Raw genomic sequence first — 18,141 nt, forward strand, 5'->3', positions numbered from 1 at the left:
TCTGTACATATAGTTTCAGTGGTCAGATGGGTAGGGCTTTTATGTGATGTGATTTGAGAGAACAGGAAGGAACATAATTCTGTTTAGTGTGGGAGAAGGATCAAGTTAAAGTGAAATCATTAAGCCTGGGTCATGGACACTTTTGAATTTAGAGTAAAGAATCTATACATTCCTTGGTAAGCACCACAGAGTCAAGGATATTTTTGAATAGAGAAGAGCCAAGCAGAACTGTGTTTTGAGGAAGTTAATCCACCATCGGTAAAGAAGAGAATTGGAAAGAAAAGTGACCAGGGAGAAAGCTAGCAGGAATTTATTGCCAAAGAGAGCTCAGAGGTAATAAGGCTCTAAGAATGTGGAGATGGAAATAGAATATATAAGGAAGGAAAAGGAGTGAATGAAACAACGCATCATAAAGACTAATGTACCTTGCCATTCAGTATTTACCTACCTGCTTTGTATGCCAAACATAGAGAAAAGAAAGAGTTTAAGAGAATAGCTATTCTTGTTCTGATAGATTCATATTCTAATTGATAGACTGGATTGGATACAGATATTATTGGAATGGATACAGATATTATGATGTAGTGTGGTGCTTCCAGTGAGGAACATACAAAGTACCATGAAAGCACCAAAGACAGAATTATTAACTCTGGATAAAGAGTTGTATACGTGGAGGAAGACAGTTGAGTGGGGTCTTGCAAAAAGATGCAGGGGGCAGCACTTGAGGGGCTGCAGGGTCTTTAGGCCAAGTGGAAGAGTGTGCGGGAGGGGCAGGTACTATAGACATAGGGAGAAAGTCAGCCAGAGGCGTTGTCTAAGCCTTCTCTTCCTCCCCTGTAAACTGGGGGTGGCGAGGGTACCTGCCTGTCACCTGGGGTTGTTGTGAAGATGAAATGAGGTGATGCAGGTAGAGAACTCCACACTGAGCTTTGCACATAGTAAGTGTCCCCAAAGATGATAATCTGTGGTGCGAAGGGAACTGCACGTTCTCACCGTAACTTTTGTACAGGGTGGTTGGTTGGGTGGAGAAGTGGGAGATAAGATTGTAAAAATAGGCCTTATGAAGTTAGGAAAGCCCTTGCTTGGAGTTTGGACTTTACCCTGCAAGCAGTAGAAAGCCACAGAGGTGTTTACCAGGAACCACAGAAGGGGATGAGCTCCGTAGAGAGGATTGGTATGGGGGCAGTCCTGGGACAGAACAGTCCTCAGTAGTCTAGTCCAGAAGAGATGAGATCTGTGCTAAAACCATGGTAAGGGAGAGGAGAGTTTGCATTTCAAAATGATCTCACAGTTTATTTATTAAAAAATATTTTTTTTAGCGTTTTATTTATTTTTGACAGAAAGAGAGAGACAGAGCGCGCGCGCGAGCATGAGTGGGGGAGGGGCAGAGAGAGAGGGAGACACAGAATCCGAAGCAGGCTCCAGGCTCTGAGTCGTTAGCACAGAGCCCGACGCGGGGCTCGAACTCACGGACCGTGAGATCATGACCTGAGCCGAAGTCGGACGCTTAACCGACTGAGCCACCCAGGCGCCCCTCACAGTTTATATTTTTAACCAGCATTTGAATATTTTGGGGGCGAGCGAAGTCATAGGTGATGAGTGATTCAGAGGATGCTTTTGTGTTGGAGTCATTAGTCAAGCCATGAAAACAAAAAACCAGAGCTGAATTTAGGTTATTATCCTGGCCCTTCCACAAACATTCTGGCTCCTGGTAGAAAGTCCCTTTCCTTTTCAAATTTTTTTTTTTTTTTCAACATTTTTTATTTATTTTTGGGACAGAGAGAGACAGAGCATGAACGGGGGAGGGGCAGAGAGAGAGGGAGACACAGAATCGGAAACAGGCTCCAGGCTCCGAGCCATCAGCCCAGAGCCTGACGCGGGGCTCGAACTCACGGACCGCGAGATCGTGACCTGGCTGAAGTCGGACGCTTAACCGACTGCGCCACCCAGGCGCCCCTCCCTTTCCTTTTCTAAGCCTCTGTTTACTCAAACACTCCAGTGTTTTAGGATTTTATCATTTTCTTCCTCAGGGATTTGTAGCTTCAAAATTGTTGGAAGCCATCATACAATCCGATCTTCTACAGTCAAAGCGATTTGAGTGCCTGACTGGGAGATTTTGTAGTATACGCGTTGTTACCACGTGGGGTTTTAGCTTGCCCACCACCCACGGGGGTGGCCCCCACCCCAGAAGCACTACTTGCGTTTTTGTTCCTGCCTCAGAAAAAGGAGGGTATTTTGTGGCACCACAAGGTACGGCGTCACTAAAGTAAAACTTCCTTCCGACTTACAGTACTGGAATGATCCAGTAGGTGAGCAGGGGCTAACGTCAGGCCTGGTTGCAATGTGCATTACAAATTGTGGGGTTTGATGATGCTGCTGATGATGGGTACTTAACGCATAATGATAGCGGCAAAGGTCTGTTTTTCATGTGACTTATTCAGAGATACAGATACCTCACATCATTTTGACTCTTTGCAAATTTCTCAGGCATGACTGTTTGGGTTACTCACACAGCTAGCTAGTTCAGAGATTTAAACAATTCTTCTGGAGATTAGGAGTTATCCACAGCTATGTCACAGAACCATCCCTAGAATCAGAAAGATGAGGTCGCACATATAGAAGTGAATGTAATGACCCTAGAAAGTCTGCCCAAGGCTTTTTAGGAGTTTTATTGAGGTATAATTTACATAACATGAAACTCCCCAGTTGTGAATATACAGCTTAATGATTTTTAGGAAATTGATAGAGTTGTGCAGGCCCTGCCACAGTCAAGTTATAGAACCCTTCCATCCCCCCAGAAAGGTCCCCCATGCCCTCTGCTGTCATTTCCTGCTCCCAGTAAAGACCTAGGCAACTACTGATCTGCCCTCTGTCTCGATATTTTTTTTTTTTTTAATTTTTTTTTTTTCAACATTTTTAAATTTTATTTTTGGGACAGAGAGAGACAGAGCATGAACGGGGGAGGGGCAGAGAGAGAGGGAGACGCAGAATCGGAAACAGGCTCCAGGCTCCGAGCCATCAGCCCAGAGCCCGACGCGGGGCTCGAACTCACGGACCGCGAGATCGTGACCTGGCTGAAGTCGGACGCTTAACCGACTGCGCCACCCAGGCGCCCCTCGATATTTTTTTTAAGTGAGCAGTTCAGTGGTTTGTTGTAAATTTGTTGGAGTCATGCATCGCATCACCACTGTAGTTTTAGAACATTTCCATCACCCCTGAAGGAGACTTGGCTACCTTCACCCAGTATATTGCTTTCAGAGCTCATTCACGTTGCAGCACACATCAGCACTCCATTTCTCTTCTAAGGCTGACTGATAATCGGTTGTGTGGATGATCCCACACTTTGTTCATCTGCTCACCGGTTGTTAGACGTTTGAGTTCTTGCCACTTCGGGGCTGCTACGACTACTTATGCACAACTCGTATGGACATGTTTTTCCATCCTCTTGGGTAGACAGGTAGGAGGTGAGTTTCTGGGTTGTTCGGTGCTTCTGTGTCTAACCATTTCAGGAAGTGCCATGTTGTTTCCTAAACCTTGGTCCCGTTGTAGGTTCCCACCGGCAATGTGTCGGGTTCCAGTTTCTCTGCGTCCTTGCCAGTACTTGGTATCATCAGTAGTTCGGATTCTAGCCCTCCACGTGGGTACGTAGTGACATCTGACTTTGACTTTAGTTAGTGTTTCCCTAGCGACTAATGCATCCGTAATGACGAGCATCTTCTTTATTAGCCATTCATTTATCTTATTTGGTGAAGTGTCTTTTCAGATCTTTTGCTCGTAAGTTCACTGCATTTTTGGTTTCATTGAGCAGCAAGATTTCTTTATATATTCTGGATACAAGTTTTTTACCAGATACATGACTTGCAAATGTTTTCTCACCATCCCTGGGTTGTCTTTTCTTTTCTTTTTTTTTTTTTTTCTTCAAGTTTTTAAAATATTTATTTATTTTGAGAGAGAGAGAGAGAGAGAAACAGAGCGTGAGCAGGGGAGGGGCAGAGAGAGAGGGAGACACAGAATCGGAAGCAGGCTCCAGGCTCCGAGCTGTCAGCACAGAGCCCGATGTGGGGATTGAACCCACGAACCGTGAGATCGTGACCTGAGCCGGAGTCGGACGCTTAACCGACTGAGCCACCCAGGTGCCCCTGCCTCTTATTTTCTTGATTATGTCCTTTGAAGAGCAAAAATGTCTATATTGACGGAAATCACAAAGATTTTCTCCTGTCTTCTGGAAGTGTTACAGTTTTAGCTTTTACATTTACATCTATGCTCTGTGTTGGTTTTTTTTTTATTTCGTTTTTGATTATAATTCCAGTATAGTTAACATACAGGGTTATATTAGTTCCAGGTGCACAATAAAGTGATTCAGCAATTCTGTACATTTCTCAGTGTTCTTAACCCCCTATTTCCCCCATCCCTGTACCCACTTCCCCTCTGGTAACCATTTGTTCTCTTTAGTTGAGAATCTGTTTCTTGGTTTGCCCCTCTCTCTCTCTTTTTCCTTTTGTTCATTTGTTTTGTTTCTTAAGTGGCAAATGGTCCATTTTTAGTTAATTTTTGTGTACAATGTGAGGTAAAGGCCTAGGTTCATTTTTTTTGGTCATGTGGACATTGAGTTATCCCACCTCCATTCATATCCCACCTTCAACAATTTGTTGAACGGTCCACAGTTTTCACGTTACAGAGAATATAAGTTTCTGTACTCCACTGGGTTCTCAGTTTTCTCTGACATAGATGCTCTAGAACTTGAATCACGGAAATTGCAATTAAAATTGGAAAGATCATTTGAAAATATGGTATTTTTTGTGCTTATTTATTTACTTTTTAATTAATTTTTTTTTTTTTTTTTTTTAGAGAGAGAGGGAGAGAGGACACAAGCTGGGGGAGAAGGACAGAGGGACAGAGAGAATCTTAAGCAGGCTCCATGCTCAATGTGGAGCCCAGTGCGGGGCTCGGTCCCATAACCCTGGGATCATGACCTGAGCTGAAATCAAGAGTTGGATGCTCAACCGACTGAGCCACCCAGGCGGCCCCTATTTGTGCTTTTAAAAATATTTTTCTAGGGGCGCCTGGGTGGCGCAGTCGGTTAAGCGTCCGACTCCAGCCAGGTCACGATCTCGCGGTCCGTGAGTTCGAGCCCCGCGTCGGGCTCTGGGCTGATGGCTCGGAGCCTGGAGCCTGTTTCCGATTCTGTGTCTCCCTCTCTCTCTCTGCCCCTCCCCCGTTCATGCTCTGTCTCTCTCTGTCCCAAAAATAAATAAAAAAAAAAAAATAAAAAAAAAATAAAAATAAAAAAATAAAAAAATAAAAATATTTTTCTAGTGAAGTTAACATTTCGTTATGAGGACACCTGCTATACCGTATTCCCTAAGTGGGCAACCCTGGGGTGGGTATTTGTTCAGCATCACCCCGTGGGATGTCGTAAAGGGAATCGGTGTGCTTTCTGTTAGTCATCCTTGTGCTAGTTTGTGTGTAGTTTCTCCTAAGGTGTTTTGTGTTGGTTTATTTTCCTTTTTGCAGAAGAACGAAAGAGAAAAAGAGCTCTTGCAGAAATATTATGAAATCATAAAATACAGGTCATGAGCCTAAATGTGAAGGTAGCCTTTTAACAATTAAGTCATCATTTTCGGCCTTTTTAAAAAGAAGTTTCCACTTGCTCTAAAACAGATTTATGTTCGTCATTACATAAACAGGGGTATATCTTTTGCAGTGAAGGTTTCAAAGTATTTCTGAATGGGTGCTCAGTGTTTGACAGACTACTGAACTTTATATATTTAAGAAGCCACTTCTAAAATTATTTCTAAAAATGGAGAATCTAAAGAACAGTCTATACACATAATCATGTCATTCTTGAACTTTAAAGTGGCTTGTTTCTAGAACAGTTTTTGTTTGGTGAAGTGTCATCAAGTAGGATTTTCCCATTAGAAACAAGGGGGTAATGGGCACCTGGCTGGTTCATTCGGTAAAGCATGCAACTCTTCGTGCCCCATATTGGGTTTAGAACTTAGCTTAAAAAAAGATTGCTTTAAAAATGAAAAAACAAAGGAGGAAGAAGGAGACAGAAAATACATGCCTATATATACTGAGCAGGAGTCTAGTTTTTATAGAATTACCATAATAATCATATGTAGTCAGGTATAAGTTATATTAATGTATCATATTTGTAATTGTACCGTATTAATGCTATGCATGTTAAACTTCCTAAACAAATGAAATACTTAAATGATATGAAACGGTATTATAGTGTATCTGTTAAGGTTTTAATATTTACTTTTATTTGGTGCCTTGTTTTAATTTGTGCATAACTAATGCATAATAAGACCTTAATAAAGCTATAAAATACAGAAAAGGAGTGTCAGTATTTCGGGGGGGAAATTTTAGCTTGATGATTATGATGCCAGTATATCTTTTTCTCCTGGTTCATTTTCCTCATCTTAACTTGCCTGTAATAATTAAGGTCAAAGAGCATCCAAGGTTGGGAATCACTTTTCCACACGTTCATGTGACACACAGTTGCCATGGCAACTGGAAGGAATACCATAGATTTAATTGGCAGAAACGCCTAACGGCAAATTGCCACGTGTTGCTATATAAACTAAATGTTACCTGTGTTTCTCCCACCACTCACAGTCCAGGAAAAAATGACCATTTGGAATGTTGCCTTCATTTAGAATAATAGCAGTAAAGCTGGGGAGGGGGTGGGGACGCTCGGATAAGTTGCAGAGGAAAGAACACTCACAGATGGTAAATTCCTAGGAAACCAGCACTGATGCGGTTGCCAGCCACCAATGCCAACATTTCTGAGTGGTGGAGGAACTCTGGGATAAAAAATAGGTGGCCTTTGTAGTCGGGCTAAGTTCAAATCCTGGTTTCCCTACTAACCAGCTGTATCCTTGACCTACATAAGCCTCAGTTTCCTTAAAAATGGAGTTAATAGTACTTACCAGGATTAAATGAAATAGTGCTTAGGAGATACCACAATGCCCGGAACACATTAAACTCAATAAACCTGGCTTTATCATCATCACAATCTTTGTTATCATTAAGATTGGTGCTTTTGGTCAGATACTTCAACACAGACCAGTTAAACTTTGCAAATTACTTCTGATTGTCTAACTGGAGTTTCTCAAAGTTTGGAATGAAGATACAAGCTAACAGTACAGATTCTTGAGGCCACCTGGAGCTACCGAATTCGAATCACTGGAGTCCGGATCCGGTAATCAGGACTTTTAACATGCTACCCGGGGGAATTATTTTTGCCCCACTGAAGTTTGAGATCTGCCGTCCAGGCTGAGGCTCTAGGTATTAAGTTTGTGGGCTCCTCTAGGTTTTAAGTGTCCTGTATTTTAGGTTTGGGCTTTTCTCTTCGCAGATGTACCCCAGTTAACTCTTGCTTTAGGAAAGAGTTGTTCCTGAAAAAGTTAAAAGGTAGCCTACAATCCTATTTCTCTCATTGAACTGTATTAATCAGTTGGATGTGAATTTATATTACCAAATGGATATGAATTCATACAGAATACAAACATTTCCTTTTGGCAAAAGAGTGAAATTAAAACTTTTTAATCAAGAAATGGTGGTATAAAGAATTTGCTCTGATGCGTGTTGAGAAGGTGCTCCCGGCTGGCTCCGTCGATGGGGCATGCAACTCTTGATCTTAAGGTTGTGAGTTTGAGCCCCACGTTGGGTGTAGAGATTACTTAAAAAAAAAACAAAAAACAAAAAAAAAACAATTTTTTTTTAACGTTTATTTATTTTTTGAGACAGAGAGAGACACAGCATGAACGGGGGAGGGGGAGAGAGAGAGAGAGAGAGAGAGAGAGAGAGAGACACACACACAGAATCTGAAACGGGATCCAGCCTCCGAGCTGTCAGCACAGAGCCTGACGCGGGGCTCAAACTCACGGACCGCGAGATCGTGACCTGAGCTGAAGTCAGACGCTTAACCGACTGAGCCACCCGGGCGCCCCCCAAAAAAAACAATTTTAAGAATCAAAAAAAAAATATGTTTTGAGCAGTTGCTCCACCCACTGCTGGAAACCGGAATTTTACCAACTCATTTGGAAGTCTGAAAATGTAATTGTCTCTTGGGGCACCTGGCTGGCCCAGTCAAGTTAAGCGTCCAACTTTGGCCCACATCATGATCTCGTGGTTTGTGAGTGTGAGCCCTGAGTCGGGCTCTGTGCTGACAGCTCAGAGCCTGGAGCCTGCTTTGGATTTTGTGTCTCCTTCTCTCTCTGTCTCTCTCTGTCTGTCTGTCTGTCTCTCTCTCTCTCTCTCTCTCTCTCTGAAAAAAAAAAAAACATTAAAAAAATGTAATTGTCTCTTAAAAGTAAAAGTATCAGTAAAAAAATAGATTAGAAATACAAGTATCAGTAGTAACCTCTTGCATTTATATAACAGTTTTAAAGCTAATAAAAGTCACAACATTGTTGCATTTGGTTTTCATAGCCACCCTGCGAAGTAGGCCAGCATTTTTGTATTTGCCTTAAGAGATGGGTAAACTGAGGCTTAGAAAGGTTGTAAGACCCTTCTGCCAGAGTCACACAGACGCTGAGTGGCAGCTGGGCCTAGAATCAGGTCTCAGAATGGGGAGGAAAGCCCAAAAAACACCATCTGCTTGGCAGCTGGCACATAGAATTAAATTCTAGCCATTTGCTAGTTTCCAGATCTTTGGTGGAATCTCATCATGTCTCTTATTTGTAAAACAGAAGCCTGTAAGTATCTACTGCGTAGGTTGTTTTAATTAAATGAGATGGGATTCGTGAAGGCCCTGTTTCCAACACTGGTATATTTGATGCATTTCCATTCCATTTTCTCTTTTGACTCCATGATTGGCGTTCTTCCCACTGAGCGTGGGCCAGTTCCTGCCACAGTTAGTCTTGCCCAAGTCAGAGCCTTTCCTCTTCGTTTTCTTCTAGGTGAGGCTTTTTTGGCTACTGAGGAGGGGCTCAGCAGCTCAACTTAGCTTCCGGCAGCTTCTTTTGGTAGTTGACTTGACACAGGGTTGAAGCACGCCACCTTGGACAGCGGACAGTGGTGCGACCCTAGGTCTGTGTACCGCCATTTCTTGTAGGTCAGCCCCACAGGTGGGGAGACAGGAGGCCTGGAGCCTTAAATACAGCTTGTGACTGAGGTCAGGTGTTCCAGCCCCGTTCTCCACTGTGTAATATACATTTTTACACATTTGCTCATAACGAACTTCTGTTGTATACTTGGTGTTATATTTTTACTCTTTTTGTGTTATAAATTATTCATCTATAATTCTCCCACTGCCAAGTTTTGAATTAAACATTTTCAAGATGTTCTGTTTGCACCAGGACACGTTCTCAGATCCCTCAGTAGAAATAAAAAGAAATGCCGCTGGTGCTGTCTGTAGGTCTCGCCTTACCTTTGTGACTGTCCCTGTACAGACAGGCCAGGCACTCACAGCAGAAGCGTTCTTGGTGAACAACACATCCAATTTAGGGTCAGTGTTTTCTTGATTAGGTTCATTGGCTGGACCCTTGCAAGTTTACTCATTTATTTGTTTTTAGAGTTTATTTATTTTGAGAGACACAGAGAGAGCGCAAGCCGGGCCCGATGCGGGGCTCGAACTAATGAAACGGTAAGATCATGACCAGAGCCCGAATCAAGAGTCGGATGCTCAACCGACTGAGCCACCCAGGTGCCCCTGGGCCCTTGCAAGTTTCAAGGCAAGTGACGCAATCCGCCATCAGTGAGTGTTGCTGGAAGAGAGAATCCATGTGATGTCATTGCTTCCTCTGCCTCTTCTGGGTTCTTTCGTCCAACTCGCCGTCACTGTGTGCTCTTCCTTCATTGCCTCCTGTTCGCCTTCTCTCTTTCTCCTTCCAGCACAGTAATGCTGCAAGCTTAAACTGGAACACAGAAAAGAGATTTTCTTCAAAGTCCTAAATCTTTCTTTTTACGTTCTGTTGCCAGCAGGGGACACTCACTTTTGGAAAAGATCCCATTACCTTGTAGTTCACATATCTGAAACTAAGTAGGGCGCCTTCAAAACTGGGTTGTTGACAAGAAGGGGAGGAAAACTGTAGTCAATTTGTTTTCAGGGTGGCACAATTCAAATAGGTTATGAAGGAGACAGGAACGGATGGTTGTTTCCTGATCTAAAACATGGTTATGGGTTTCGAAATACTTAGGGATGATAACTAAGCAATAACTTAAATCAGGCTCATTTTTATAAAATCACACCTGAATGTAGGGAGGGAACAGCTTCTTTGCCACCCAGAACTGTCCATTAATTCGCTCATTTATCTGTCCATCAACTCAGCCATTCGCCCCTTTATACATGCATGAAGCGTTTTTAATTACTCATGGTTTGTGAAGTTGCTATTCTTCATTTTAATCTAGAAACCCTTAGTTTTCGTGATTCTGAAGTCACGTGGGGCCATTGATTTGAATGTTTGTTTGCTGTCATTCATGGCTGGACATGCCAGCAATGCTGTGAACAGACATTTCTCTCCATCTTCTTCCACTAGAGAATCAGCCAGGACCTCGTCGTCTGCTGCCCATTTTTCTTTACCCTCTTTTCCTGGGTCCTTTTACCTTCTCTGTACAAGAAAAGTCAAAACAGATTAGGAAAAAAATCTATAATGTTCAAAAGGGTTTAGAAAAACAGTGGATTTCTAATATATTCAAATCTAAAACATGGTTCATGATTTTGGAATATTTAGTTGTGCTCAGTAAGTACTTGGAAAAGAGGAAAGTAAGTTAGTTTTTATAAAATCATGTTTTTTATAAGTTTAAAAAAAGAAAGTTTGAGTAGACCTCTGTATTCCTCAGCATGCATTTCAGAGATACATTTCAAGATGTTAAGATGGGATCATTGTATATGTTAATTTTATAATATGATGGTTTTAAAATATGTCTTCACTCTTGGGGTGCCTGGGTGGCTCAGTTGGTTAAGCGTCCGACTTCAGCTCAGGTCATGATCTTGTGGTTCGTGAGTTCGAGCCCCGCGTCAGGCTCGGTGCTGACAGCTCAGAGCCTGGAGCCTGCTTCGGATCCTGTATCTCCCTCTCTCTCTGCCCCTCCCCTGCTCGCACTCCGTCTCTCTCTCTGAAAAATGTGTCTTCACTCTTAATGAGTCCAGGCATAAAGTACAGCTTACAGTTCTATTATTTTCTCTGCTTGGGTGTCAAACTCACCATCGTCTTGCCACTGTTGACTTAGTAGTATGGTCTGAGTTTTTAGATAAGCCCAGAAAATGGAATTGCCTTAGGTGATTATTACACAGGCCTGGGGGGGAAATTTCCTCATCAGCCCTGTGCTCACACAGGGTCAGTGGTGACCGCCCTCCCACGATGTCAGGGGCCTGGGGCATGGTCAGGATGGGGCTCACCACAGTCACTCAGACTTCATTTCTTGATTTTGCATAAAATGAGGATGACCTCAGCTACACTGCTTTCTCAGTCTGGTATTCTAAGTCGTCAGTGGTGTCTAAAATGTCCATACTTAAGTGCCTTCTTAACGCGTACAGAATCGGGCTAAGCGTATTAAATTGTGTTCCCTCATGAACCTCAGTATTTGCGTTTCTAGTGAATGAGCGATTCTGCCTATAAAACAAGTTGTAGATTCACCAGCTCTGTTTTAGCATTTTTATCATCAGTTTCACCAGGCAAGGACAGTTCAAGTCCACTGCACTCCCCTTTTACTTCAAGGGCGTTAAGAAGCATTAATATATTTTTTAATGTTTTTAATACTGTATAATATTTTTCTTAGCAAATGGCCTATCTATCCCCTGAACCCAAGGGACAAGGCCACAGTTTTCCAGATTGCATTTGTTTCTTTTCTTCTCTCTTTTTCTTTAGTTTTTAAGAGGTGTGTCAAAATTCTCTATATGTGTGTGTAATCTCATTTGCTAACAATCAGAACAGTTTTTGGTTAATCATTTGTGTTTCATGCTGTCAGAATTCCAACAACCACTGTCTTCCTACAGCTTGGAACCTTGTGTCTTAAAGATGCAGCATGTTAGTAAGAATGTCACCCAGCATTAACATGTATTTGTGCCCCTGAGCCACAGAAGGACAAACCCAGAAAATACGTTCCCACTTTCCTTCTGTTTTTTGCCCAGGCCCCGTCCACCTCCAGGCTAAGTCCAAATCTGGGGTCTAAGAAGGGAAGGGACAAGTTTATGATGGTGTCTGTCCCTTCCCGGCATGGTCCCTGAACTAGAGGAGACTTTGAAAGGTGGAGCGGAGCCAGCCTGACCGTGCATGATTTTTAAGGTGGTCGTTAGGTGAGTGATGAGTGTTTGGCCAGTTACTTATTTCACACCAAGTCAGGGGCTGCCTCTTTCCTCTCCTTGCTTGGGCCACCGTAGAAGTCCCTCAGCCTTACTATTTATTCCTGAACTAGCCTAAGTGTGGTAGGAAAAGACGTGTGCACCCTAGAAAGTTAGGGAGACAGAATTAGAACACCCAGGTGGTGGGAGGGCCATTTTTAACGTGCACCCCTATCATGCTGGTCCAGTCCCTGCCATCCCTGTAATGCTAGAACAGTCCCTGCCACCTCCGTAATGCTAAAACAGTCCCCGCCATCCCTGTAAGGCTGGTAGGGTCCCCGCCATCCCCTTAATGCTAGTACAGCCCCTGCCCCCCCCCCCCCCCCCACACACCACCACCACCACCAGCAAGGTCTGTAAAAGAAAAGGAAGCTTTGGAGAAAGAAAGATTATTCCACCCACTCGTTCTAAAAATTCAGGAGAAGAAACCAAACGTGATTCAGGAAGTCAAACAAAACCACAGTGTTTGCGTTCCGTATGTGATCAGTTTAAGGGAAAAGTGTGGGCAACGAGGAGAGAGAAGGGAGTGAAGCTGAGAACAAGAGTAAAGGTGAGATGTGATACGGGAAACGGGAGGAAGCAGCAGAGAGGAAGAGTCTGGGGAAACGGGCATGTGCACACACTGATGAGGGCCTACCAGCAGCCCAGAGAGGAGGTGCGAGGGGAAGCAGCATCCGGAAGTGGAGAGATGTAAAAGCGATAAGCACACCGAGGCTTTTTATGGAGCAATGTTACTGAGGTCCGGTGTTTGTGCAAGTTGCTGCTGAGAGTTTTTGCAATAAACCGTACTGCATTTTCCTTACTTATATCTGTAAATGGGGGGCACGTCCTGTCTAGTGCTGGCCTTGCAAAGATGAAATTGAACGAAGTGCCTGATCTCTCACATTCCCTGTCTTTCATTAAATCTGGTGCCCTCTCTGTGAACTGGGTTCTCATCTCCAAAATGGGTATAACAGTGCCTTCTTTCCTAACCTGAAAATATAATTTTAGGTAGATTAGAAATACAAATTTACGATTTCTAAGTAACTAAGACATTGCCTTTTTAGTGTTTTAACAAAAAGAGAAGAATGTCATTAGTGCTCAGACTTCTTTCTAAATATGTAAAGATTTTCTTGCTCTTACTTTGAGCTCCTTAAAAAGTAGTAGCTGATCTGGGATCCTATGAGTTCCCGCCCTCACTTAGAATCGTAGGACATATACTTATAACCCATCCCATTCCAAGCACTCTATAATCCAGATAAAATACCCACACTAAAAAAAAAGGAAAAAAAAAGCCTACGGAAAATCCTTTTTATTATGATACATTAATTTAAGGGAAATTAAGTGACATCATTTTAGGGAAATTAGTGACATATAGCTTTAAATGGTGAGATGCCATTTATTTATTTATTTATGAAAGAGATCGCGTGCATACATGCGCACACACATGTGAGTGGAGGAGGGGCAGAGAGAGAAAGAGGCAGAGAATGAGAATGAGAATGAATCCCAAGCAGGATCCACACCCAGCGCAAGGAGCCATCTCACGATTGTGAGAGCATGACCTGAGCTGAAATCAAGAGTCGGTTGCTCAATGGACTGAGCCACCCAGGCACCCCTGAGAGAACACTTCTTAAATTTGTAATATGTAAGGCCCAAAGTTATACTTCTGTGGAGTTGGAGCCCAGAGCTGGTGCTATAGACTAGTCTTAAGTGAGACTATGTAAACGGAGAGTTTTGAACCTCGGTTCATCCCAGGGCTCTGTGAACAGAAATTTGGGAGTAGGGGCTTTAATTTCACTCTCCTGTAGGTGAAATGTAGCATTTCCTTAAATTATGAACATAGGCATCAAACCAGAGTGATTTTATCAACACCTGTGATTTTGTCACTCTTAGAAACCACAGATCTTTTTCACATCGCCGATGTCTTAAAGTCTCTTCTATTCAACGGTATTTCCAGAGGGTGGCAGTTATTAGACCTATTGCTAAGACTCTTTCTTTCTTAAGTTTATCAACTTATTTTTTGAGAGAGAGTGAGTGAAAGCAGGGAAGGTACACAGAGAGAGGGTTAGAGAAAGAGAGTGCACGTGGGGGAGGCGCGGAAAAAGGGAGATTCCCAAGCAGGCTCCGTGCTGTCAGTGCAGAGCCCGATACGGGGCTTGGTCCCACAAACCCGTGAGATCATGACGTGAGCTGAAATCAGGAGTTGGACGCTCAAACAACTGAGCCACCCAGGCACGCCTGTTGCCAGTACTCTTAATCCCTGTGTTTTGTCTATACTATTATAGCAGTCCTTTTAATATTTTGATAATTATATTTCAAAGTAATGAGCTTACTTTATATATTTATTTTATGCATGTCATTGGGGAAGGGGTCTCCAGCTTTCCCCAGATGGCAGGGGCACTTACAGAGCTTCCCTTCCTGTCATTCCCCCCCAGCCCCCACCCCTGCATTCCAAGAAGCCCTACAGCTGAGGGTAGGAAGACCTACCGAGTTCTATTTTCCTTCCGTACAAGCATATGCCAGGGACGCAGAGATACAGAGGTTCTGAGGTCAGACAGACTGGGTTGTTAAACGGGGCCGCTCTCCCTTGGCTCTGTCAACCAGAGCACGTCATCGCTCCAACATCTGAATCGGTAGGATGTCATGAGTAGTTCTACCTCAAGGTGTGGCGGTGGGGATTAAGTAAGGGAACACATGCCGGGTGTAGTTCTGGCACATCTTGGTGGTCAAGAGCCACATCTGTCGTTACTGCCTTGCAGCACGAGTTGTCACGATGTGTTCTCGTCCCACCTCCAGCTCTGTGGCTGTACCTGAATTCCCTGTGGTGTTCGGGGCACTGAGAACCTGCGAAAACGTGGGAGGCTTGCTGATTGTATTAGTATGCATCTTGAGAACACTTTTGGCTCGTCCAGTGTAAAAGCTCTGCTTTAGTTTTTTGTCCATCTTCTCAAAGCATCTAAATTTCCCTGCTTGTAGTATTTTCTTCTGAATCAGTTTGCCGTATTAGTTTCCTAAGGCGACTGTAACAAATTTCCAGCAACTAGATGGCTCAAAACAGTAGGCTTTTATTCTCATTGTCAGACAGGCCAGGGGTCTGGGTTCCGTTCTGGCCTCTTCCAGCTCAGGTGTTTGCTGGCAGTGCTTGGAGTTTCTTGGCTTATAGATGCACCACTCTGATCTCGGCTTCTGTCCTCCTAGGACTTTCTTTCCTTTTTGCTTTGTGTCTAAATTTCCCTCTCTTTCTATGGACGGCAGCCGTTGGCTTAGCGCTCGCCTAATCCAGTACTTCTTCATTTTAACTCGATCACATCTCCGAAGACTGCGTGGCTCAGTTGGTTGAGTGTCCCACTCTTGATTTCGGCTCAGGTCATCATCTCACGTTTTATGGGATCGAGCCCCACATCGGGCTCTGTGCTGACAGCGCGGAGCCTGCTTGGGATTTTCTTTCTCCTTCTCTCTCTGCCTCGCTCCCCGCTTGCACTCTCTCTCAAAATAAATAAACTTAAAAATTCTTTTTAATGTTTTATTTATTTTTGAGACAGAGAGACAGAGCATGAGCAGGGGAGGGGCAGAGAGAGAGGGAGACCCAGAATCCGAATCCAGGCTGTGAGCTGTCGGCACAGAGCCTGACGCAGGGCTCGAACTCACAACCCGAGAGATCATGACCTGAGCCGAAGTCAGACGCTTAACTGACTGAACCACCCAGGCGCCCCCTTAAAAATTTTTTTAAAAAAGAGATCATATTCACAGGTACTGGGGGTTGGGGCTTCAACATACCTGTTATGAGAGGGGAGGGCAGAATTCAACCCACAACTCTTGCTATTTAATCCTATATACTTCCTTTAGACCAAGCTTCTAAATGGATATATGTGACATCAGGGTTTTTTGTGCCAGTCTTTTTCCTGTGTTAATAATTTACTCTCACTGTGGTTTCAAAAAATGTTTTGAAGTATCTCACTGGAGGTATTAAGATCTACCTTGGCTTTTTACTTTTGGGAAGCAAAGGAAGGAACCTTGTGTGGGAAGAAAAAAATGCAGGGCTCCTGAGTAGGGAAAGTACTTTACAACTGTGCAGAGAAGCAAGAGTTAAAAGGTCAGCCACTCCACTGCAGAGTTTGTTTACAAAGGCTTATGACTTGGGTGTGAATTGGCCAATCAAGCTTGGAGCCCTGGATTGATCTGAAGCTCCGGCTGCTGGACCGTGAGAAGCCGCGGTGGGCATCCCTCTGGCATGGCCGCTCAGCACCCTCACTGTCACATTTTAAAGGCCAGCAAGAATCTGAGACAGCACGGATATGGTCAACTGCTTATTCCTTCAGTGTGTCTGTGGGCCACCACCAGCTGTGGCGGAGTCTGGGGTAGGTTGTAACTTGTCGGGGAATGTCGGCGGTGGTGGTGGTGGCGGGGGTTTGTAGTTGCAGGTATGATCATGTGATCACAGTCAAACCGTGTTCCCTGGAATGCACCTCGGTCATATTTCGGAAGTACACAGACTTTGCCAAAAGGAGATTCAGTTTTAAAACATGCATCAAAGCTCAAATTTGTTGGCGCCTGGGTGGCGCAGTCGGTTAAGCGTCCGACTTCAGCCAGGTCACGATCTCGCGGTCTGTGAGTTCGAGCCCCGCGTCAGGCTCTGGGCTGATGGCTCGGAGCCTGGAGCCTGTTTCCGATTCTGGGTCTCCCTCTCTCTCTGCCCCTCCCCCGTTCATGCTCTGTCTCTCTCTGTCCCAAAAATAAATAATGTTGAAAAAAAAAATTAAAAAAAAAAAAAGCTCAAATTTGTTTTTACAAGGGATGTAAGTCTCTTCTGGCTAAAGATCACTGTCTCTCCCTCTTTTGCTAGGAGTAAAGGGGACATTTCAGTTGTAGATATTGTCCTGTTAACTAATTTTTGCAATACCACGTAGAAAGGCTGGTTTCTCCTTTTATCTCTTCCGTGGGACTGCAGAAACAGTTCTAGTAGAATCGCTGTGGGTTCTTATGCACATCCTGTGCCCCTGCCCCCCACCCCCCACCCCAGTGGGAGCAGTAGCTGACACTTGAGGCAGGACGTGTTAAAGGGATCATCCCTGGCACGTCTCCTGCTCTGTCATTTCCTGCTTTGAGCATACCTGCTTTTATCCAGCCCCCTCACTTCCTGGAGTGTGTTTTGGTCTCAGAAGGATTTCTTACCTGAACAACTAAGACAACCTCTTGTTTTCCTACGCCCATTTCCTTGTTTTCTTGTCTGCATTAGCAAAGCTTCAGTGAGGCATGTCACATGTTGCATAAGTGCAAAAAAAAAAAAAAAAAAACCAAACCCAACAAAAAAATCCCCCCAAAACAAACAAACCAAAAAACCACACGTAGATTTGTTACCAGTCAGACTACTCATTGCCTGTAATTTTGTTTTGCTTCTGGACCTTTCTAACACCTTGTTTCTGAACCTTTTAATTCTTGTGTGCTTAAATTGTGCCATTTGGTTTAATAATGTAGTTAAACTCTCCATGATAATCCTGTTTTTAATATGCAGTGAAAAAAATAATACAAACTTTTTCATGATTTCTCATATTTTCCCTTGGTATAGTGTCAGAGAGGAAAGACCCGCCCCCCCCCCCCCCCCCCGCCCCCTTAGGCTTACTACTGGGGAGACTACGTGGGGAGTGTGGAATTAAACTGACTGACAAAAGACAGTAGCAAGAGAAAAGATGGGTTTTTCTTCATGTGAACCAATGGGAGTTCACAGGAAAAAGTGACTCCAGGAAGTGGTTAGAGATGGAGGTATATATCCCCTCTTATGAGGGGCAGGGGAGCTGGAGAGAGCACTTATGGGAAACCCAGTGATTTAGGAAAGATAAAGGGGCCTGTGGGAGAGCAAATGGGAGGTC

At 43.8% G+C, this 18,141-nt stretch overlaps 1 protein-coding gene across 4 annotated transcripts in view; it reads left to right on the plus strand.

Moving 5' to 3' along the window:
• Positions 1–18,141, plus strand: part of SPATA13 (spermatogenesis associated 13) — a 351,830-nt gene that overhangs the window by 273,813 nt on the left and 59,876 nt on the right. Inside the window, exon 1 of one of the 4 annotated variants that reach the window (XM_058689787.1) lies at positions 16,459–16,632. The exons of the other annotated variants lie outside the window; for them this stretch is intronic. Within the exon in view, the coding sequence (XP_058545770.1) occupies positions 16,570–16,632 (63 nt within the window). The 5' untranslated portion in view covers positions 16,459–16,569. Of the gene's footprint in view, positions 1–16,458; positions 16,633–18,141 lie in introns of those variants that run through there. 4 annotated transcript variants of the gene reach the window in all.

Source organism: Neofelis nebulosa, chromosome 1 (assembly GCF_028018385.1).
Source record: "Neofelis nebulosa isolate mNeoNeb1 chromosome 1, mNeoNeb1.pri, whole genome shotgun sequence".
Classification (NCBI taxonomy): Eukaryota; Metazoa; Chordata; class Mammalia; order Carnivora; family Felidae; genus Neofelis; species Neofelis nebulosa.